Source organism: Dama dama, chromosome 21 (genome assembly GCF_033118175.1).
Source record: "Dama dama isolate Ldn47 chromosome 21, ASM3311817v1, whole genome shotgun sequence".
In the NCBI taxonomy this organism is placed as follows: domain Eukaryota; kingdom Metazoa; phylum Chordata; class Mammalia; order Artiodactyla; family Cervidae; genus Dama; species Dama dama.
Genome location: NC_083701.1, coordinates 53747235 through 53771837, shown reverse-complemented (window position 1 = coordinate 53771837; position 24603 = coordinate 53747235). Strand labels below are relative to the sequence as shown.

General features: G+C 39.1%; 1 protein-coding gene across 1 annotated transcript in view; it reads right to left on the bottom strand.

The window, feature by feature from the left end:
* Positions 1 to 2659: 2659 nt before the first annotated feature.
* The window catches only part of NUDCD1 (NudC domain containing 1), a 120243-nt gene continuing 98299 nt past the window's right edge, over positions 2660 to 24603 (bottom strand). The window contains exon 11 of the mRNA XM_061123596.1: positions 2660 to 2876. Coding sequence (XP_060979579.1) covers positions 2675 to 2876 — 202 coding nt within the window. The 3' untranslated portion in view covers positions 2660 to 2674. The remainder of the gene's footprint in view (positions 2877 to 24603) is intronic.

Below are 24603 nucleotides of genomic sequence, written 5' to 3'. Positions count from 1 at the left end.
TATATGTTCTTGATCTTTGTTCAAACATCTTTGTTACAACGGGGGGAAATAAGTCACATTTATATATAAAGAAAAAGCTGGAGAATGGAGATAAGGTAGAAGCTAGAAACCAGTCATGATAAATGTTTAAATTTTCACAAGATCCCTTAAAATTGATTTGAGACCTCAAAGGTTAAGTAGTGGAAAATTTGCAAATCTTTTTTAAAAGTCTCCTGGCTTAATAAGAGTGAGCATTTGAAGTAAAATTCCAAATTTTCTCCTCTGCCTGAATATGTCTGGTGAGACAGGAAAGGATCTTATTTAATAAGTCACTATCTTTTTTAAAGGATTTATTTATTTGGCTGTATCAGGTCTTAGTTGTGGCTTGCAGACTTCTCTGTTGTTGTGGCAGTTGGGTTTAGTTGCCCCGAAGCATGGGGGATCTTAGTTCCCTGACCAGGGATTGAACCCACATCTGCTGAATTGAAAGACAGATTCTTAACTACTTGGATTACCAGGGAAGTCCCTGTCACTGTCTTAAATTTTGATCTTGTTTGTTTTGAGACCAGTAAAAAATGGCCTCTTTTTCTTCTATCATGGTGCAGCCCATATGTAGGATGCTTATTAGGGAGTGCCAGTAGCCAAACTCAAGTTAACAAAAGCAAAAAGGAGGGTGTATTATAAGAATGTTAGGATCTCACCAACACATTGGGTCTTAGGAGTATGGAACTAGGGTTTGGATTTCATCAGGACCTGATATTTTCCTCCTCCTTGCACATCAATGTCATTTTTTTCTCTCCTTATTTTTCCTAACAAAAGCTTCCAAGTTTTTTATAGTGTCCAGCCAGCTTCAGGCACCAGAAAGACAAAGATGTAATGTGTTCTGTTCCCAAGTAAAAAACTATATGAGGGGAGAATCTCAGGTTTTAACCCAGCTTGCAACTCATCAGGTGTCACCTGGAGATGGGGTCATTTTCAGTTCAGTTAAGTTGTTCAGCTGTGTCTGACTCTCTGCAACCCCATGGACTGTAGCACGCCAGGCTTCCCTGTCCATCATCAACACACAGAACTTGCTCAGACTCATGTCCGTCGAGTCAGTGATGACATCCAACCATCTCATCCTCTGTCATCCCCTTCTCCTCCCACCCTCAATCTTTTCTAGCATCAGGATCTTTTCCAGTGAGTCAGTTCTTCGCATCAGGTGGCCAAGTATTGGAGTTTCAGCTTCAGCATCAGTCCTTCCAATGAATATTCAGGACTGATTTCCTTTAGGATTGACTGGTTTGATCTCCTTGAAGTCCTAGGGACTCTCAGGAATCTTCTCCAACACCACAGTTCAAAAGCATCAATTCTTTGGTGCTCAGCTTTCTTTATAGTCCAACTCTCACATCCATACATGACATCCATAGCTTTGGCTAGATGGAACTTGTCATTCAGAGCTTGGTTAGTAGTGACAGTTAGTAATTATGCCTGGAGTCATCAGGAAATGGTAACAGTGGTATATTTCACCTGAGCATTTAGGGATGAGCAGGAGTTTGCCAAAAGAAAGGTGCACCAAGCATCCTGACTGATGGAACCACCTCTGCAAAAGTGCTGAGGCCTAGAAGGTTCTGGAGTATGGGCAGAGTTTTTTTTCCACTAAGATCAGGTCATAGGACACCTGAAATTAAGGAGCAGAGAAGTTGGAGCTAGTTTTCAAAAGATTTTATGTGCTGTCAAGACCCTCATATACTGTATTAGAGATTAAACTCAATCTACTAACAACAGGGAGATAAGAGAGGTCTCAGGTAAAAAGCTTTCTCAATAGTCTCCAGATTCTAGTCTAAAACCGTGATTGGTAGCTGGGGACATTTGTGTCCCCCAAGAAGACACTGGGCCATATCTGGGGACGTTTGGATTGCATTAAGGTGAGTGCTACTGGCACTATGCCCGGGGTGCTGCTAAACGTGCCACAACACACAGGGCAGCTGCCACAAGGATGACTTACCCAGTCCAAAATGTCAACAGCGCTGAAGTTGGGAGAGCCCTGGTCTGAGATCATGGCGGTGGGAATGTAAGGCTTTGGTGGAGATGCTTTCAAAATGAGTCAGGTGTGGCAGTGAGAGACTGTGAAGGGTCCACAGTGACTCAGATAGCTGTCCCAGAAGGCTGGGTGGCCATTGTTGCCATGAACTGAGAACAAGTAAAGCAGGGCTGTGTGGCGATGATAATAAAGTATTCCAATAGGGTCCTGTGTGTTGACAGAAAGGAAAATCCACAACCTGAAAGTTGAGAATTATGTTTAATTTGGCAGATTTACTGAGGACAATAGCCCAAAATACAGTCTCTCAGATACCTCTGAGGGACTGTTTCAAAGAGGTAAGAGAAAAGCTAGAATATATAGAGGAGTTTTTGCTTAAAAAAGCAAACACGTGCATGCTAAGTCACTTCAGTAGTGTCCGACTCTGTGCGACCCTATGGATCATAGCACACCAGGTTCCTTGTCCATGGGATTCTCCAGGCAAGAATACTGGAGTGGGTTGCCATGCCCTCCTTCAGGGGATCTTCCCAACCCAGGGATTGAACCCGCATTTCATGTCTCCTGCATGGGCAGGAGAGTTCTTTACCATTAGCTCCACCTGGGAAACCCAAACATGTAGTCAGACAGAAATATTACTGCTAATCACAAAAAAACAGACATCTCAAGTTAATAATTTTAGTGCTTTACTATGTATGGAAAGACATGAGAGTTGGGGCTTATTGAAATTATTCCTTTGATATGCACCTTAACTATGTAGGGCCTGTATCCTGCTTTTTGAAATCTAGAATGCCCCTCAAGTTTGCAGTGGCTGATGGCTTTAGGGTCAACATTCTTTGCTTCACAGACAGGCAGCATCCTTCCAATTTCCACGATGCACCTGCCAGTAAAGGAAAGGTAAATAATCAGGCAAAGGGGAAATTGGGTGCTGTTTGATTATATGTCACCTTTTGCTACAGTAATATAGGGAAACAGAAACTCTGTTAGTCCTTCAACTTCTATATCAGCATAATAGTAGTGAATGAAACCCACAGAATATTTTTAAATTCATTTTTAATTGAAGTATATTTGAACTACAATGTTGTTAATTACTGCTGCAGAGCAAAATGACTCAGTTATACACACGCACACACACACACACGTATATATTCTTTTTTATATTCTTTTCTGTTATGCTTTATCACAGGATACTGAATATAGTCTCCTGTGCTATACAGTAGGACCTTGTTTACTCATTCTACATGTACCAGTTTGCATCTGCTAATTCCAAACTCCAACCCTCTCCCACCCCCACCCCCCTTGGCAACCACAAGTCTATTCTCTGTGTCCCTGATTCTGTTCCATAGATAGGTCATTTATGTCATCTTTGAGATTCCACATATAAGCTGTATTTGTCTTTCTCTGACTTGCTTCACTCAGTATAATCATCTCTAGCTGCATCCATGTTGCTGTCAATGGCAATATTTCACTCTCTTTAACGCTGAGCAGTATTGCAGTGTGTATGTGCACCACATCTTCTTCACCTGTTCTTGTGTTGATGGCATTTCGGTTGTTCGCACATCTTGGCTATTATGAACAGTGCTGCCGTGAACACAGGGGTGCATGCATCTTTTTGTATGGTTTGTCCAGATATATGTCCAGGAGTGTGACAGGGCCCACATGGGGTCTCATTGTTAAGAGAGTTCATTATGTTGACCTCGCAAACAAAGAATAAAATCACAGTGATCCTTGGGACTGACTAAATTGCCCAAATGACATTCTGTTTTCTCACTGGTGCCTACCTTCTCAAAGCTGTGAAGCCATCAGATTCCAGACCTCTGGCTACGTGACCATAGGACTCAACTACAGGCTAAACATTTACCATCCCTTCAGAGAATTTTTCATTGGTGGGGTATAAGAAAGACCCCGTAAGAAAGGGAGGACACTGCTTCTCCTTAAGGGCCAGTCACCCTCTAGTTGCCCTCTAATATATTTCCCTTTTCTTGCCTGACTGCCCGGCTCACTGTCTCTTTCTCTGCACTCACCGACAGAGTGGGATTGCTGGATCATATGCTGATTCTGTTTTTAGATTTCTGAGGGATCCTCCATACTGTTTTCCACAGTGGCTGCGCCAATTTACATTCCCACCAACAGTGTAGGAGGGCTCCCTTTTTGCCACACCCTCTCCAGAATTTGTTTTCTGTAGAATTTTTAATGATGGATGACCTCACACTGCCCAGGGTGAAGTGGTACCTTATTGTAGTTTTGATTTGCATTTATCTAATAATTTGCGATGTTGAGCATCTTTTCATGTGCTTATTGGCCATCTGAATTTCTTCTTTGGAGAAATGTCTTCTACCCATTTGGGGTTTTTTTTTTTGGTTGTTGTTGAGTAGTATGAGCTGTTTGTAAGCCCACGGAATATTGATCACCATATGGCTAAATAAAATACTCTTAAAACACATTCCATTCAGGGGGATGATACTTAATGCCATCAATATATATTTAAATTAATAGGATATATGCTCTTTCTGCTCATCTGGTTATTATTTCTTGGTTCCCAGACCCTTTGAGTAACCCCCAACCCCTTGGCTGACTCCAGTTAGAAGCTTGGAACCTGTGAAATGCAGTTTTCAGGGGTCAGCCTACTTGTGACGCAGAGCAGGGGAAAGGCAAGGAACGGACGCAGCAGCCTGGCAGAGAGTTCACTAGTATTTTTTTAATCGGGACAACACTCTTAGTGAGGTATGATTCCCACTTTTACAGTCGAGGAAACTTTAACTCATAAGTGACTCGCCCAAGGTCATAAGGCCCACCATGGGCAGACCTGGAAGTTTTACGAAGTCTGTCCTGATCCAGAGCCCCCGCTGCTCTCTCGGCAGGGGGTACAGCAGCATAGCTTGGCTTTCCAGGCTGTAAATCTTCAACAATTCCAAGGAGGACTGACATCCTCCTAAGAAACAAACAAGGGCAATTGTTTAAGTCACAGAGAAACACTACTGTGATGCAAGGCTACAGGAGCTAAAAGAGCAGGGTAGACTCTGAGCATTTTTATTGAACAAAACAGAGATCCTGGACTAAATTCTTACATAAATCATTATTGTCCTGCTTAATGGGGCTGCCATAAACCTAATAACCCGAAGGATTTGCAAGCATTTTAATGAAAAATAGATGGCTTTTAAAGGAAAGTAATTCAGCCCAGGGGAACAGAGTTTAGATACAGGGAGATTCATCTTTAATAGTTAACAAGAGGTTCTGTTACCTGGGTGATGTCACACATTAGCACAGATGAGTTTATGTGATAAGCCACTTCCAGCAAAGAGCAGAACCTGAAGACAAGTGGAAAGGTGCAGGAGAAGTGGATTTTTTTTTTTTTAAAGGATGACAAAAGGTAAGGGGAGGAGGAAAGATGAGAGAGTTGTCTTACAAGGAGACAAAGGCCACTCGAAGAATCGCGGCACTGCTGGGGACGTGGATCGGCTTTGTTCTGCAGATTTCCTATGTGCCGATTACTGTGCATTGTATGGCCCTCTGGCTGTCAGTCTATATTAGAAACTTACCCTGCATGCCTTTATCAGGTTTAGAATGCGGACAACTCTGCTTCAATGCTGGTAAAGCAGGCATCCCCATACTCTGATCTCCACAGCCCCATGGGTTAACAGGCCTCAGTCCATGGTTTCAGCTATTTCTGCTGGAGCCAACTGAAAGGTCTTTAAATTTCTGAATCATAATTTTTTTGTACTCTTTGTGTTAACTTTGGACTTTTTATTGCTTGCTTGTTTGTGTTTTGGGAACAAAGTTAGGTGCAGAATTCTCCCATGGGCTTCGTTTGACCTCCTGAAATCTACTATCAGGTCTAATTCCCACTCCACAGCTGAGTCGTTGGAGAAATTTGCTCTTTCCGCCACAGTGGTTGCAAAGAGATGGGCACATGAACCAAGATGAGCGCATCTGAGGGCATCACTGGAATTTTTCCAAAGTAAGTTAATCACAAGGCTGGTAGGATGTAATATTGATGCTAATCACATCACAGCAAATGGAGAAATCCAATGAGAAGCAAGTGAGAATGAAGCAGATACACTAAGAAGGAAAGAGGACCAAGAGGGTGTATGTGTCAATGGTGTTTAAATTCTAGTTCAAAATCCCTGATCCCAGACGGCCTCTGGTTCATGTAACTCAGACCCTTCCAACAAGTGCCTCCGTCATTTACAACCTAAGTCCTTGATTGATATGGTTTGTAATGTAGGTATGAAAGGGAAAGTGAAAGTCACTCAGTTGTGTTTGACTCTTTGCGACTGCATGGACTGTAGTCCATGGAATTCTCCAGGCCAGAATACTGGATTGGGTAGCCTTTCCCTTCTCCAGGGGATCTTCCCAACCCAGGGATCGAATCCAGGTCTCCCGCATTGCAGGCAGATTCTTTACCAGCAGAGCCATAAGGGAAATCCAATGTAGGTATAACTCTGGTGATTCCAGGATAGTTGAAATTTCCTAAACCCCACTTCTGAACCCATCACCTGTGAAAACCAAAGTTGCATGCTAACAGAATTGGTGGTATAGTGGTGAACACGGCTGCCTTCGCAGCTGCCTGCCACCCCTCCAAGTGTGAAAGTGAAAGTGAAAGTCGCTCAGTCATGTCCGACTCTTTGTGACCCCATGGACTATACAGTCCATGGAATTCTCCAGGCCAGAATACTGGAGTGGGTAACCTTTCCCTTCTCCAGGGGATCTTCCCAACCTGGGGATTGAACCCAGGTCTCCCACATTGCAGGCAGATTCTTTACCAGCTGAGCCACAAGGGAAGCCCTCTCCAAAGACATTAGCTAATTCCTGGATGTTTATCTTATCCCCACAATTCCAGTGATTGGGACCCAGCATCCTTGCATAAACCTGCGCAACGCTGTGTACAAAACATACACTATGATGACCAAAAAATCACAAAAGTCATATTATGTGAGTTGAGGGGATTATACAAAAGGTTTGGTAGGGGGTGTGTCCCAAGGCACAGCCATGACATACACCTCATGGCTTCATCCTCTTTGCCTCTTCTCAGTAACAATACAAAAAAAATTGTTTTAGTCCATTTTTCTCACACACAGAAATTTACAAATCATCATCTGTTACCTGTACATCTCGATATTGGAACTAAATCCCAAGTGGTTAGTTTGGGGTTAATAATTATCTTATTAAGATAATTGTCCAGTGAAGTCCTCTTTCAAAGTCTGATTCCAGCTAAAATGTAACAATGTTACATAGCATCTTTTTCTTGTCTTTGTAAAAATAGATACATTTTAGATATTTGAGATGGTAAATTATATCTAATTTTATATTCTGTCTTTCTTCACCTTTAGACCAGGTACATTTTCCTATGTGAATGAAAACTCTTCAAAACCATGATATTTAATGTCTTTCTAGTATTTTATTGTATGAATATATGCTATTTACTTGTAATTCCCCTACATTTTGAGTATTTAGATAATTTTAGTTTTCACAATTGTAAATAACAGTTCAGCCTTATGGATGAGTGTTCGTAGTTTTGATTCATCATCTGAAATTGTTCCCAAGAAACAAAATTACAGAGTTAGAGGGTATAAAAAATATGAAAGCTCTTAACCAAATCACTCAATTGCTTTTTCAGGAAGATCATGTAAGTTTAAAATCTCTCTGACAGTGTATGAAAAAGTGCTTGTTTCACTTCACCTTGTATTAAAAAAAAAAAAAAAAAAAAAAAAGCACTCCTTTCACTTCACCCTTGTTACCTGCCAAGTGTTTAAGGATTTCCTAATTGATAAGTGGAAAATAATTCGTTATATTTCTTTGATAACTAGGGAAGCTGAGAAATTTTTATACACGTTTTAGCTTTTTCTTTTATAAATGGTCTGTTTATACCCTTTGGCACTTACGTAATAAAAAGCAAAATCTCCCATCCCTCCTCTCACTCCATCAGAGAAAAACTCTTTTAATGTTACTGTTTGAATTTGTTCTAGTGGTTTTCATCCTAACTGTGTAATATACTCAAAGTGCCATTTCGTGTAAATGATATATATCAGCTCCTGAGTATGGGGAGAAATAAAGGATTCAAATCACATTTTATAGTTTAGCTCCCGCTACAAACAGACCCTGAGACAAGAGTTTATGTACAAGAAGTTTATTTGAGGATGGAGAAGGAAATGGAAACCCACTCCACTATTCTTGCCTGGAGAATCCCAGGGGCAGAGGACCATGCTGCTAATATGGGGTCGCACAGAGTTGGACACGACTGAAGTGACTTAGCAGCAGCAGCAGCAGTTTATTTGAGAGGGAAATTCTGGGAAGCACAGGAGTGGAATGAGAAGTGGAACCCAGAAGGGAGGGAAAGCCAGTGAAAGGTAGATTAATGTGTGAGTTACCCCTGTGAGCAACTGGACCAGTATCTCAGGGGATGCTCTAAAAAGAGACAGCTTGATGGTCTCTCAGTAAAAGCAGAATCTCATCCTCACTGTGGTTGAGGGGTTATTCCTGGGCCATCTTCCCAACACTTCTGGTCTGTTCAGTTCACAGGCCAATCCCATTTCCAACAGAGAGAATCACAGGAGACCATTGGGTCAGCGTGTGCTGGACCAGGCTCTGATAGACTCCAGGGTAGACTATAGGAATTTGGGTAGGGCATCCACAGCATCTGTTATAGTCTTCCTCATAGAGTGTGACATTCATGGCTCAATTATTTTTTAATTGTTCTGTTGGTGATCTTAATAATTTAAAATAGATGCTCCAGATACTTTTCGACATTATCTCTTACTGGCTCCCTGCTTTATGAGATAAGGACATTAGTGCCACACTCCACTCAGCCATTTCTCCACTTCTCCCTCTTCATATCCCATCCTCTTTTGGCGACACTTTAGCAAGGTTGTTAATATTTACTTTGTATCTGGCAACCATAGTCAGGGTTTTTTGTTTTGTCTCTAAAAATTAAGACCCAATAAAAAATCATTTCTATACTTATGATTACATAGACATTGTCATTAAAAATTCAAGCAATGTGTTGGATTGTCCTCCGTGGTGAGGACAATAGCTTGACTTAAGCCACTTGATGAGAAAATTAAGATTAACATACTTAACTTCACTGGCCTCCCTGGTGGCTCAGATGGTGAAGAATCTGCCGGCAATGAGGGAAACCCAGGTTTCATCCCTGGGTTGGAAAGATCTCCTGGAGAAGGAAATGGTAACCCATGGTAGTATTCTCGGCTGAAGAATTTCATTGACAGAGGAGCCTCACAGGCTACAGTCCATGGGGTAACAAAGAGTCAGACACTACTGAACGATTCATGCCATGTATCACTTATCACATATGAGCCACGACTTTCTTCTCCAGGTTTTACCTCAGGAATTCTACTTCCAATTGTCTCTCTTGCATTATTTGTATTTCAGTTCAGTTCAGTTCAATTCAGTTGCTCAGTTGTATCCAACTCTTTGTGACTGCATGGACTGCAGCAAGCCAGGCCTCCCTGTCCATTACCAATTCCCGGGGTTTACCCAAACTCATGTCCATTGAGTCAGTGATGCCATCCAACCGTCTCATCCTCTGTCACCCCCTTATCCTCCTGCCTTCAATCTTTCCCAGCATCAAGGTCTTTTCCAATGAGTCAGTTCTTACCATCAGATGGCCAAAGATTTGAAATTTCAGCTTCAGCATGACTCCTTCCAATGAATACTCCAGATTTATCTCCTTTCGGATGGACTGGTTGGATCCCCTTGCTGTCCAAGGGACTCTCAGGAGTCTTCTCCAACGCCACAGTTCAAAAGCATCAATTCTTCAGTGCTCAGCTTTCTTTACAGCCCAACTCTCACATCCATACAAGACTACTGGAAAAACCATAGCTTTGACTATATGGACATTTGTCAGCAAAATAATGCCTCTGCTTTTTAATATGCTGTCTAGGTTGGTCATAACCTTCCTTCCAAGGAGTAAGCGTCTTTTAATTTCATGGCTGCAATCACCATCTGCAGTGATTTTGGAGCCCAGAAAAATAAAGTCAGCCACTGTTTCCACTGTTTCCGCATTTATTTGCCATGAAGTGATGGGACCGGATGCTGTGATCTTAGTTTTCTGAATGTTGAGTTTTAAGCCAGCTTTTTTACTCTGCTCTTTCACTTTCATCAAGAGGTTCTTTAGTTCTTCTTTGCTTTCTGCCATAAGTGTGGTATCATCTGCATATCTGAGGTTATTGATATTTCTCCTGGCAATCTTGATTCCAGCTTGTGCTTCATCCAGTCCGGGATTTCTCATGATGTACCCTGCATATAAGTTAAATAAGCATGGTGACAATATACAGCCTTGATGTACTCCTTTTCCTAGTTGAAACCAGTCGGTTGTTCCATGTCCAGTTCTAACTATTGCTTCTTGACCTGCATACACATTTCTCAGGAGGCAGGTCAGGTAGTCTGGTATTCCCATCTCTTGAAGAATTTTCCACAGTTTGTTGTGATCCACACAGTTAACAGCTTTGGCGTAGTCAATAAAACAGAAATAGATGTTTTTTCTGGAACTCTCTTGCTTTTTCAATGACCCAGGGATGTTGACAATTTGATCTCTGGTTCCTCTAGCTTTTCTAAATCCAGCTTGAACATCTGGAATTTCATGGTTCACATATTGTTGAAGCCTGGCTTGGAGAATTTTGAGCATTACTTTGCTAGCGTGTGAGATGAGTGCAATTGTGTGGTAGTTTGAGCATTCTTTGGGATTGCCTTTCTTTGGGATTGGAATGAAAACTGACCTTTTCCAGTCCTGTGGCCACTGCTGAGTTTTCCAGATTTCCTGGCATATTGAGTGCAGCACTTTCATAGCATCGTCTTTTAGGATTTGAAATAGTTCAACTGGAATTCCATCACCTCCACTAGCTTTGTTCATAGTGATGCTTCCTAAGGCCCACTTGACTTCACATTCCAGTATGTCTGGTTCTAGGTGAGTGATCACACCATCATGATTATCTGGGTCATGAAAAATCTTTTTGTACAGTTCTTCTGTGTATTCTTGCCACTTCTTCCTAATAGCTTCTGCTTCTGTTAGGTCCACACCATTTCTGTCCTTTTTGTGCCCATGTTTGCATGAAATGTTCCCTGGTATCTCTAATTTTCTTGAAGATATCTCTAGTCTTTCCCATTCCATTGTTTTCCTCTATTTCTTTGCATATTTATTTCTATTTATTTGTATTTAGCATACTCTGACTCTGGACTTTTTCTAAGTTTGAGCCAATTTTATTTTAGAAGCTCTCCCTCTCAGAGCCCTCTGTCCTTTTCTCTCCTTAATGGATTGGTTGCTGTTACTCTGCTGGGCACTGACCTCACAAGACCCTTCTTCCTACTTTATTTGTTGAGCCCACTGTTTTCACTATTTCACTCTTCCCCCTCCTGGTGTATTCTCTCTTCTTGTGGGACTGCATTCTTATTAAGCAAATATTCAAATTTCTCAGAACTTAAATGCAAGAAAGCATATGTGTTTTCTGCCCTGAGCTGATAATTTGTTGAATACAAGTTTCTAGATAGAAAATAACCTTATGACAGAATCTTAAATTTGTTTTGTCATTATTTCCTACCCTCTAGTATAATTGGGGGGAAGGGAATCTGATATCAGTGTAACTCTTAGTTCCTTGTAAGTGATTTGGATTTTTGTCTTTGAAGTTTTTAGGATCATCATTTAATCTTGGTATTCTGAAAGTTCATGATACTCACCTAGTGTGGGTCTTTTCCACACTCTTTTTCCCGGACACTAGAGGAATCCTTTTGGTCTGAAGATGCTTTTCAGTTTTGGAAAATTCTTTCCTCTGATTGTCACATGGATTCCCACAGCAACATTTCTCACCACAAGTTTTCCTTTTTTTTTTTTGAAAACAGATAGGCAGATTGCCACTGTGGATGTTCTATAATATTGGGTATCTTGGTCCCTTTTCTAACCAGGTCTTCTCTCCTACATAAAAGTTTTGACTGGAACTCTAGTGAGGAAATTCAAAGTATGTCAGTTAGTATTATACACTTCATTGTGAGCCATCAGAAAACCATTTACACAGCTACAAATTGGCTCAAATTCTAGAATGAGAAATATTTTCTTGGAAGCTTCAAAATTTTCACCAAAAACCTTAGTTGTCTCTAGACAATTATTTCTAGTTTTCCTTTCTCCTTCTTAAAAAAAGGCGATAATCGTTTGTGCCTTGCAAAAAGCTGTCTGCTTCTGCTCTGTGAGCAAGATAGTGAACAGGGACACCTACAAACATGGTTGAATTTGTGTAGGGACATGTAATTAATCCCTCTGATTTCAGTTCCATTCACTGTCCCACCCACCCAGTCTGATCCCACAGCCTCAGTGGGGTTCTTTTGGTAAACTGGTTCCTATGTCTTCAGCAGCAAGCTCATAGTGTACTGGAGTTATCATTTTCTCTACCTGTTTCATTATCAACCCTCTTCCAATTTCTGTTTTCCAGAAATTGTTTTGAAATATTTTTAATCTGCTGTCTTCCTATTTATATGAGGGTGATCTTTAGGTTTTTATTATTCATGTGTATAAGCATTTTATGTATGAATTTGTATCATAATCATAGGAAATATGTTTGGTAAATATTTACATTTTTGTTTATACAGTGCTTCATTCAAACAGGATTTAAGATAGAGATTGTTTTACATGTATGTGTGTATGTGTATGGATAACAAAAATAAGAAAATAAAAATAATTAAAAAAACTTAAACCTAAAATATGGATGTAAAAATCTATATACTCTAGGCAGCAGACTGTGAACAGCTGTAGTTGGTAGATTAGTGCCCCCGACCCCGAACCTACAAAGATGTCCACATGTTCATCTCTAGAACCTGTGAATATGTTACATCTCAAGGCAAAGACATTATGATTGCAGATAAAAATAAGGTTATTTAATCAAAGTGAAAGTGTTAGTTGCTCAGTTGTGTCCAGCTCTCTGGGATCCCATGGACTGTAGCCTGCCAGGCTCCTCTGTTCATAGAATTCTTCAGGCAAGAATACTGGGGTGGATAGTCATCCCCTTTTCCAGGGGATCTTCCCAACCGAAGGATTGAACTTGGGTCTCCTGAATTGCAGGTATATTCTTTACCATCTGAGCTACCAGGGAAGCTCAAGATTATCATGGATTATCTAGGTGGCCCCAATGTAATCAAAAGGGTCCCAAAAAGAAGAGAGAGGCAGAAAAAAGAGTCAGAGTAATGCATAAGGAGAAAAACTGCAACACCATTGTATTTCCTAGTCGAAGCTCACTCTGCTCACCACACACGGGATAATAAATCCAAGAGATGAGGTATTAAGGCAAGGAATATGACTGTATTCAGAAAGCTGACTGATGGAGAAATGGCAGACTAATGTCTCAAAGTAACCATCTTGTGGGGTGTGGATGCCAGATTCTTGTATAGAACAGAGATGGGAGAGGTGAGGACATAAAATAAAAAGGCCATTAATCTTGCAAATGTCTCCCAGAATGGCCAGCTCTGGGAGAGGATATGTTAATATCATCCTTCCTATAGCCATCCACAGGTGGACAGGGTCCTGAACAAAGGCATTTTGCTTTAACATTCTGGCAGAGGGGCAAGGTGTCCCAAGGCAGGTCATTATGTATGGACAGTATCCTTTTAGTGAACAAAAGTACCAGGAAGCTACAGGTTCAAGTAAAAGGAACAGATCCAATATGGAGTCAGTTCTTCCCTGTAATAATTGCTGGCTCTGAAGATGGAAAAGACTCTGACTCAAGGAAAGCAGGCAGACTCCAGAGGCTGGAAAAGTCAAGAAACATATTTTCCCCTACAACCTGATTTTAGACCAGTGAGACCCATTTGGGACTTCTGACCTCCAGATCTGTTAAGATAAATTTTTTGTTTAAAACCACAGTTTGTGATCATTAATTAGTAATTAATATCCTAATACAGCAATGAATATAACAAGTTAAAGACTCTTTTTTAGGATGCCTATTGCAATTAAGATTCTATAGCTCAGAATGGGTAAAACCAGCTTAGCATTACTATTCAGAGAATGAGATCATTTAGCGTATTCCTTCCTTCTGGGTGAAGTTCAGTTCAGTCACTCAGTCATGTCAGCTTTAACATCAGTCCTTCCAATAAATATTCAGGACTGATTTCCTTTAGGATGGACTGGTTGGATCTCCTTGCAGTCCAAGGGACTCTCAAGAGTCTTCTCCAACACCACAGTTCAAAAGCATCAGTTCTTCATTGCTTTCTTTATAGTCCACTCTCACATCCATACATGACAACTGGAAATACCATAGCCTTGACTATACGGACCCTTGTTGGCCAAGTAATGTCTTTGCTTTTTAATATGCTGTCTAGGTTGGTCATAACTTTTCTTCCAAGGAGTAAGTGTCTTTTAATTTCATGGCTGCAGTCACCATCTGCAGTGATTTTGGAGCCCCCCAAAATAAAGTCAGCCACGATTTCCACTGTCTCCCCATCTATTTGACAAGAAGTGATGGGACCGGATGCATGATCATAGTTTTCTGAATGTTGAAGAAGAATAATATCGATACATAATAGTTTTATTTTTATGTGATTTTTCAATACAATTCTTGGAGAAACGTAGGGAGTACAATTGCCAAAAGCTTCTCTTTGAACAATGTAAAGTGTTTATGGCAATGCTGAATTCTCCTATTTATTAAAAACCACATTTCCTACTCAGTCCGTTATATTTGGTTGTTTGATGATCATGAACTGACTTTAATTTCTAATTTCACATCAGTTTGAAAAGTTGGCATACTCCTTACATACTGCTGTCAGATTTGGGGTCAATATTTGTTAACATCAAAGTGAGAACATTTGCTAAGGAACAGATGGCATACACCATTCCTTTCCTTAATTCTCTACAATGATTCAATTCTTATGAATCATCATTCCAGAGTTCTACCAGGAATGCAGTAAAAACCACTAGTTAAATCCCCACCAGGGAAGTTCTCACATCTCAAAAATCTGACACTGCAACTGTCTCCATGGTGGGCACTTGGCAAATAGGTCAACAGGTGTTCCTGCTTTGTTAGAATTACTCATGGACACCAGGTAAATCAGGGAGCTTAGCTGGCTGCTATATTTGTAAAACAGGTCTTTGGGTAAGTAAACAAGTACTTTTAGCCCAGGATTTAACACAAGTTGAAGTGATACCTTGAGAACTAAAACACATCAAGAAGCATTTAAAAATAAATAAATTAATTTAAAAAGGCAAAACTTGGAGAAAAGAAAGTAAAAAAAAATATATATATATATATATAAAGAAAGCATTGCCAGAAGGAAGGTTGTTCAGAAACAGTCTGATAGCAGTTTTCCTTCTCATTGTACCAAACTATAATAACCCTTTTAGGCCTAATTAGGAATTATCATACAGCTGGGGTCAGTCACTCATCAGATCACTGGGGAAACCATTAAAAAGCATGCATTTGGAAGGAATTCAAAAGCAGTGCTATGGAAACCACAGTGGAAATTATCTAGACACATCCTACCAAGCATGGGGTGAAATCACGAGCTTCAAAAATCATAAACCAAATGTTCCCATTGATTTGAGTAGTTTTAATCACTCACTTTCCCAAAGCTGCTGTCTCTGAAGATACGGAAGACTGACAATAGTGAAGGAAAAAAAGCAAAAAACCAGCAATGATTGAGAAATACAGTTGCACCCAAACTCTATCTGCTTAAAATCTGAGAGACATGAGACATAGATGACATAAGACATCATCATCATCACGGTCAGCAAGAAGTATATGGACAAGTTTCCACCTGTGTATGCAAAGCAGATTTAACAAGTAGCTGCTAAACTCGCTAGAGTTTATGCTTCCCTGCCATTTACCGACTGTAGAACTAATGTTTAACTAAGGCAGGCTGCTTAACTTCTGTGTTCCAATTTCCTCTTCTGTGAAATAATAATAGGGTTGTTATGAGAAAAGAGTAAATATGTAAAGTGATAGAACAGTGGCTGATGCATTGTAGGTGGTAGTATTAGTTAAAATTGTCATTACCTTTAAGAAATAGGATTTTGAAATGCCTGTGGCTCCTGTGCCCATTAAGGCCAAGGTACCAACCTGTCCTTTGGATGAATGCATAAGTTTAAGATAGTATTAATAGCCTATCTTCTATTTTAAGATCCCACAGGTTTGGTTGTTTCTGAAGGTCAAATTCTGCCTTAAATCACAAAAAGATTCAAAGAAATTTAAAAGGTTGAATTTTTAACTTTTAAAAATGTATTGAATCAACAATGTTGACCAACAGTGTTGATCAACAATGTTGCATTAATTTCTACTATACAGCAAAGTGTTAGATAGACAATCATACTATTTTCCATTATGGTTTATCACAGGATATTGAATACAATTGCCTGTACTATACAGTAGGACTTTGTTGCTTATCCATTCCCTATGTAATATATAGTTTGCATTTACTAATCCCATAATCCCAATCCATCCCCCCCCACTCCCCACCTCCTTGGCAACCACAAGACTGTTCTCTGTGAGTTGTTTCTATTTTGTAATTTATTATTTTGTGTCATATTTTAGAGTTCACATATAAGTGATATCATATGGTATTTTTTTCTTTTATGACTTATTTCACTTAGTATGATAATCTCTAGGTCCATCTATGTTGCTGCAAATGCATTATTTGATTCTTTTTAATGTCTGAGTAGTATTCCATTGTGTATATGCACTACATCTTTATCCATTCATCTGTTGATGGACATTTAGGTTGCTTCCATGTCTTGGTTGTTGTAAATAATGCTGCATTGAACACTGGGATACATATATCTTTTTTTTTTTTTTTTTTTTAGTTGGAGGCTAATTACTTCACAACATTTCAGTGGGTTTTGTCATACACTGATATGAATCAGCCATAGATTTACACGTATTCCCCATCCCGATCCCCCCTCCCACTTCCCTCTCCACCCGATTCCTCTGGGTCTTCCCAGTGCACCAGGCCCGAGCACTTGTCTCATGCATCCCACCTGGGCTGGTGATCTGTTTCACCATAGATAGTATACATGCTGTTCTTTTGAAATATCTTTTTGAATTATAGTTTTTTGCAGATATATGCCCATGAGTGGAGTTGCAGGTCATATGGCAGCTCTAGTTTTTTGGTGTTTTTATTTTTTTTTGCAGAAACTCCATGCTGTTTTCCATAGTGGCTATACCAATTTTTAGACTATACCAATTTATTAATACATTCCCACCAACAGTGTAAGAGGGTTCCAAAATGTACTTTTAACATGTCCCAAATTTAAAGACAGTGTATTCCCTCTACAACTTGTTCCTAATCCTGAATGAATGGTAAAAGGGAAATTTCTGTTCTTGCTTCTTTTCTCCTGTCCCCTAACAGGTCTGTCTGTCCTCTCTTCTTGACTGCCACTCTCATTGTTGTTCAGTCACCCAATCAAGTCTGATTCTTTGCAACCCTGTGAGCTGCAGCACGCTAGGCTTCCCTGTCCTTTGCTATCTTCCAGAGTTTGCTTGAACTCATGTTTGTTGAGTCAATGATGCCATTCCGCCATCTCATCCCCTTGTTGTCCCCTTCTCCTCCTGCCCTCAGTCTTTCCAATGAGTCATCTCTTCATATCAGGAGGCCAAAGTATTGGAGCTTCAGCATCAGTTCTTCCAGTGAATATTCAGGGTTAATTTCCTTTAGAATTGATTGATCTCCTTACTGTCCAAGGGACTCTCAAGACTCTTCACCAACACCACAGTTCAAAAGCATTAATTCTTCGGTGCTCAACCTTCTTTATGGTTCAACTCTCACATCCGTAGATGACTACTGGAAAAACCATAGCTTTGACTATATGGACCTTTGTCAGCAAAGTAATGTCTCTGCTTTTTAATATGCTAAGTTTGTCACAGTTTTTCTTCCAAGGAGCAAGTGTCTTAATTTCATGGCTGCAGTCACCGTTCGCAGGAATTTTGGAGCTCAAGAAAATAAAGTCTGTCACTGTTTCCATTGTTTCCCCATCTATTTCTCATTACTCTAACTCAATTTCTCATGAACTTTTGCAGTTATAATGGCCTTCTTGCCATTCTCAAGCCTCTAGTTTCTCTGTTGTCTACATACTTTTACAGATGAAGTATATAAATATACTTTTCATCACTACTTTAATCTCACTACTGTTGAAGTTCAGTTGAGTCATCTGTGACCCCTTGGACTACAGCACGCCAGGCTCCTCTGTCTTTCACTATCGGCCAGAGTTGGCTCAAATTCACGTCCATTGAGTCGGTGATGCTACTTACTACTTCCCAGCCCCAGACTTCCTATAGTTCCCTTTACAATTCCCTGCAGGCAGCAGGAGTGCATGGTGGGAACAGAGGTTCTGCTTAGCAATGTTTGTTTCCTTTCTGTGAGCTCCAGTAGTCAGTTACAGGGGGAAAAAAAAAAATCTCATTAAACACCCAATATCAAATTGTCAAAATAATTCTTATCTATTGTGCAGTTAAGTCCCCTATATACAAAACTTCAAGTTGTGAATTTTCAAAGATGCAAACATGTGTTCCATCAGTGTCAGGCGTGAGTGGAATTGCAGCTTGCCCTCCATCTTCAATTGCTGACGATCCTTCAGCTCTACCATCTCCCCCATCCTTTACCTCCTCCAGTCAGCATCTCTTCTTGCCTGTTCACTCGATCCCAGCCCTGTATGCCAACTGTTGTACTGTGTTTTTCAAGGTAGTGAAGATTAGAAATGCCTCTGTGTTTGTTTTTTAATGTATTACTTATGCAAAAAGTATTATAAACCTGTTACAGTACTATATAGCTGACTGTGTTAGTTTAGTACTTAGGCTAACCTTGTTGGACTTATTAACAAATTGAACTTACAAACAAAGGAATGTGCTCTTGGAATGGCACTTATTTGTATGAAAGTGACTTACTGTATATTCTTTAAGGTATTATAAAACCTTTTGAAGAAACTAGCCTGCATTGAAAACTAGACACTCAACATACAGCCCTCACCACATCATTCTCCCCACTGTGCAGAGTAGGTATTGGGGAATACCTAAAAAATAAAATAAAAACCTGACTCACTGAATCAAGTTCAGAACTTCATGAAGATCTATGTTTACATTTTAATCATTCTTAGCACCTAGCAAAATTACCTGAAAACCTATTGTTACAACACAAGAACTATTTGATAAATGAACTAATGTACCTGAAGCTTGCTGAATCTTGGGAAATAGCTCTCTTTGGAGAATCTTTTTCTTCCCACATATAATAGCTATGGTGCTGAACTCAGCCAACTTTGAGCCATTATCACTAACTGATGGATATAGATATAGATGTCTTCATAATTATGCACAACAAAATTATCTGAGTTTCCTCCCACATGTAGTGTAAAATAAAGCCGACTCGGTAATTACGACATCAGGCCCTTTTGTCACCAACCTTCTCTTTCAAACAGTTTTCCCTGTACTCTGCTCAGATGTCAAGCACCTCTCATTATCTGAGACCTTCACCTTTTGTTATAGGAGTGTTAGTTTTTTACAGTGGTTTTGACATGGGATGTTTTGATAAAAAATTGCCTTTGTTAACAGAGGTATAAACCAGTAAGTCTCTATGTATTAAGGAGATCAGCTTAGTACACCAACAGTCAAATGCACTCTCTTAGTTTTTCTATTGGTGCAGATAGATTTTTCTATTAGATATTGGGTCTCTCCTGGCAGGTGTTCAGCAGATGAGTACCTGAGTGAACGGAGGAAACTTTGCTGAGACTGGCTGACATTGGGAGGTAAGGGTTGGGGAGAGACAGACAGACACGGAAATGAGGAGGAGGTAGAGGAGAAGGAAAGAGGAAAGTAGGTAGAGAGAGCAAGGAAGAAGAGAAAGTTTGAAGTTCTAGATCATGAGAAACTCTACTGCATGGATGTTCTCACTAATGCTTCTGCTTTGTCCAAAGGAACTTAGTAGGTTCATATCTTACTTATATTCGTGATATTTTTTCTAGGCCCTCTGCAATGATTTTCAATTAGACTCTGGACATGTAAGCAATGGTAGTTTTCACTATTACAAAAATGTATAAACAATAAACTTAAATAAAGATGTTATTTTACAACATGTTCAGAAAAAATTTTTACATATCAAAGTTTCCTCTAAAAACAAAATCACTTAGATGGGCCATGTGTCTTTGCAGTCTTGAAGTCAAGAGATAGGCTTTCTTTTTAGGATGAAGGGTTTAGTACTTGGAATTTTGCAGACTCCAATCCTAAACCAGAAATATAGTGTTTTTTTGTGGTTTTCACAGACTCTGCATGTTATCAAGAACAAAATGCTCATAGGTTTGTCATTTCTTATAGCTTCACTAGCTGTAGATAAAACATAAGTATCAGTAGACTATAACAAAGACACTGACATAAAGAGGGTGCTTTCACCCAAATAATCCTCAAAATATTTAGGAAAAGCATTCCAGATGAGAGTTTTGGCAAGAGAGGGGATCACCACTTTATCTAACCATTTCCCCCTCAATAAAATTACAGGAACAACTTGATTTTATCAATTTCCCTAACCAAAAATTTCAAATTTCTTCAAAAATAAAATACTTCAACAAGCTGAAGGCAAAAATATCAATATGGTTTGAAAAACTCATATATATTTAGCATAGAAGATGACTCCAGGCTTTTTCTTGTGTTGTTGTTTCTATGATAGTTTGCATTGAGATATATCACTATTTATTTAAAATATGTAAGTCAGTGATTTTACGGTAGGCACCGAGTTGTGCAGTCACCCCAATCAATCTCAGTTTCTTTTTATTTATTTGCCCTGCCACACGGCATGTGGGATCTTAGTTCCCGGACCAGGGATTGAACCACGCCACTGCATGGAAAGTGTGGAGTCTTAACCATTGGACTGCCAGAGAAGCCCCTCCCACCAATCAATTTTAAAGCATTTACATCATCCCCTGCCTCTGCCCAACATGTATACCCATTAGCAATTATTCCCTGTTTCTCCCCAGCCCTTGACTACCACTAATCTCTTTTTATCTCTGTAGATCTGCCTATTCATAGAAATGAAATTACACAATGTAGAGCCTATTGAAACTGGTTTTCTTCACTTATTGTAAGGTTTATACATGTTATGGTATGTATCAGTACTTCACTCTTTTTGTGGTTGAATAGTATTTTATTGTGTAGATGTATCACATATTATTTATCCATCCATCCATTTGGGTTGTTTATACTTTTTGACTATTATGAATGATGCTACTGTGAACATCAGTATACATGTTTTTATTTCTCTTGGGTATATATCTAGGCATGGGATTGCTGGGTCATATGATAACTCTATGTTTAAAGTTCTGAGGAACTGTTAGACTATTTTCCAAAGCAGCTTACATGTTGTTCATAGTTCTTGATTTCTCTTTATTTCTTTCTCACATTTGATTCTACCGGGTTCCTGAAGCACCAGTAATGGGCCTCCCAGCAGAATGTATTATATCAACATTATAAAAGAATATGCTTCATGCTTTTATTACCTTATACCTATAGTAAGATACCCTCACCCTTCTCTATTGTTCCTCTAGTAAACTGGTATATTTGTAGACAGAAAAAACATTGAATACACCTATTTGCTCTTTAGTAAAAGATCTGAGAATATAGGTTCCTTGAAAGTTCTTTGTTTTGTGATTTCAGTGACTGAATTAACACTGCATGCTGAACTACATTTTTCTTTAAAAAAAGGCATATGAAGGAATAATGTTTGTTTTAATGTTTTAAGAATATACTCAGTCTTCTTAATATTCACCTGGTACCATTATTCCAGGAGTAAGAAATCTATTTTGGCAAACACTGAAAGTAAATCTCAAATACTTTTAAAAAATCTGTTGTAGGAGTAGAAAAAAATCTAAATGGCTTAAAAATATAATATGTTACAGATTTTTTCTCTTTTGTAGCATGGGCGTAGGGAAAATGTCAAAGTCAGAAAATACAGTTTCAAGATTGAAAGATCCCATAAATCTTTAATCCCCCTTCCCTGGCACCAAAGAAATTACTTTCTAAGTCTATTTCTATAAATACACATTTTTGAGGAGAATAGCAAAACTTTGGAGTGGAAAAATTTCCCGTTTTAAAAAGCATATGTAATTTATTAAATCCCTGTTTACTGTTGCTACTGAGAAAAATGTAACAAATATCATCCATAAACTTAGAGGTAACAACCTAAAATAAAGTCCAAATCTCAATGTAAAAAGTATAGCTATAGATGAAAATAATTTTTCACCATGGAATCAGGCCTCTTTTGACCAGCTGGCTGAAGCAAAAAGAGAACTTAATGATTCATATTATGCAAAAGTCCAAGAATAGATCTAGCTTTAAGCACTGCTAGGTAGGACTAGATGATACAATTAAGGCCCATTTTCTCTCTAATAGCCTCTAAGCTCCATCCTGCTGATGCGTCCATATTTTGAGAGGTTCTCACCTTACTTCAGAAACAGTAAGTTACTATAGGTTGGTTTTGTTTCTGTCCCTTCATTCTCACATTCAATGACAAATCCTTGTCCTAGAAGGTAAAGTCACTCAGTCATGTCTGACTCTTCGTAACCCCATGAACTGTAGCCTGCCAGGCTCCTCCATCCATGGGATTTTCCAGGCAAGAGTCCTGGAGTGGGTTGCCATTTCCTTCTCCAGGGGAATCTTCCCAACCCAGGGATGGAACCCGGGTCTCCTGCTTTGCAGACAGACTCTTTACAATCTTAGATACTGGGGAGTCCCTTGTCCTGGAAATCACAGCAAACGCTCACTGTGAATCATTGGTTCTAAGTAGGTCAAGTGCCTGTCTATAAGCCAATCATTATGACCAGGGGGATACAAAGTACTGACTGACTTAACCTTAAGTGATGGTGCCAAAGGAGGAGTCAGTAATGCAGATATATGGTCTTAGAAAGAAATTATGGTATTGCTACCAAATTAAAGGGGAATGAATGCTGATACCACAAACAGAGGAAGTATATATTACAATGCTATTTCAATATGTTATTAGTAAAAGCAGAAATATGATGAAAACATATAATTAAACCAATAGAAAATTTTTTATAAAACTCAATACCTAATCCTTAAATTAAAATTTTAGTAGATTAAGGAATCATTGACATAAACTGCATGTTTAAAATATATTGTTTAATAAAGTTTGACTTATGAATTCACTCATGAAACTATCCCATAATTAAGCTAAGGAACATTATCTGTTACCCATAATGTTTCCTTATATCTCTTTATAATTTTTCTTTGACCCCTCCTACTTATATAAATTTATTGGGTTCTAATATAAATTTGTTACTTTATAGAATTTTATATGAATCTAATGATACAGTGCATTTTAGGCCTTTTTTTCCACTCTGCACAATTATTTTGTGATTCATCCTTGTTGATAGTATTAATAGTTTGCTTTTTATTGGCAAGTAACAGTTTATTGCATGGGCTTCCCAGGTGGTGCTAGTGGTAAAGAACCTGCCTGCCAATGCAGGAGACATGAGACGTGGGTTTGATCCCAGGTCGTGAGGATCCCCTGGAGGAGGAAATGGCAACCCACTCTGATTATCTTTGCCTGGAGAATTCCATGGACAGAGGAATCTGGCAGGCTACAGTCCATGGGATCATAAAGAGTCGGATACGACAGAAGTGACTTAGCAAGCAATTTTTACTGTATAGCTATATCACAATGTATTTATCTGTTCACCAGCCATTTGGCTTGCTCTCAACTTTGGCTATTACAAGTAATGCTGCTATGTACAAGTCTGTACATGGACATATACTTTCACCTTTCTTGGATAAGAGAATGAGTAAGTGGAAAGACTGAGTCATATGATAGATGTATATTTAACATTTTAGAAAATGCTATTTTCTAACATGATTCTACCATTTTACACTCCCACTAGCAGTGTAGGAGATTTCAGATGCTTCACATCCTGTCAAAACTTGGTATGATCAGCCTTAAATCTGAGGCATTTCAATAGTGTTATCTCATTGTGCTTTCATTTTGCAGTTTCCTAATGACTAATAATGATGAGTATATTTTCATGAGGTTGCTTTCAATTCATATATCTTCTTTGATGTGATGTCAGGTTCAATAATTTGGCCCATTTAAAAAACTTTATTCATTTAATTATTTTCTTATTATGAAATTTGGTTGTTCTTTATATATTCTGGATACTAGTCCTTTATTTGATATGTGTGTGCAAAAGTTTCTCCCAGTCTGTGGCTTGTTTTTCATTTTCTTAAGATTATCCTTGCAAGAACATAATTTCTTAATTTTGACAAAGTTCAATGATCAATTTCTTCTTTAATGGATCTCACTTTTGGTGTTACACACAAGAAACCTTTGCCTCCTCGAGTTGCCTCCTTTTATGTTATCATTTAGAAGTGTCAGTGTTTCAAGCTTTACATTAAGATCTATGACCCATTTTGAGTTAACTTCAGTGTAAGGCTTTAGGTTTCATAGGGCTACTCTAACAAATTACTTCAAAATCTGTGACTTAAAACAACAGAAATATATTCTCTCACAGTTCTGAGGACAGAAGTCTAAAGTCAAGATGTCAGTGGGGCCATGCTCTCTGCAAATTCTGGGAGAGGATCCATTCCTTGCTTCTAATTTCTGGTGGGTGTCAGCATGTTGGGTTGTGGACACATCAT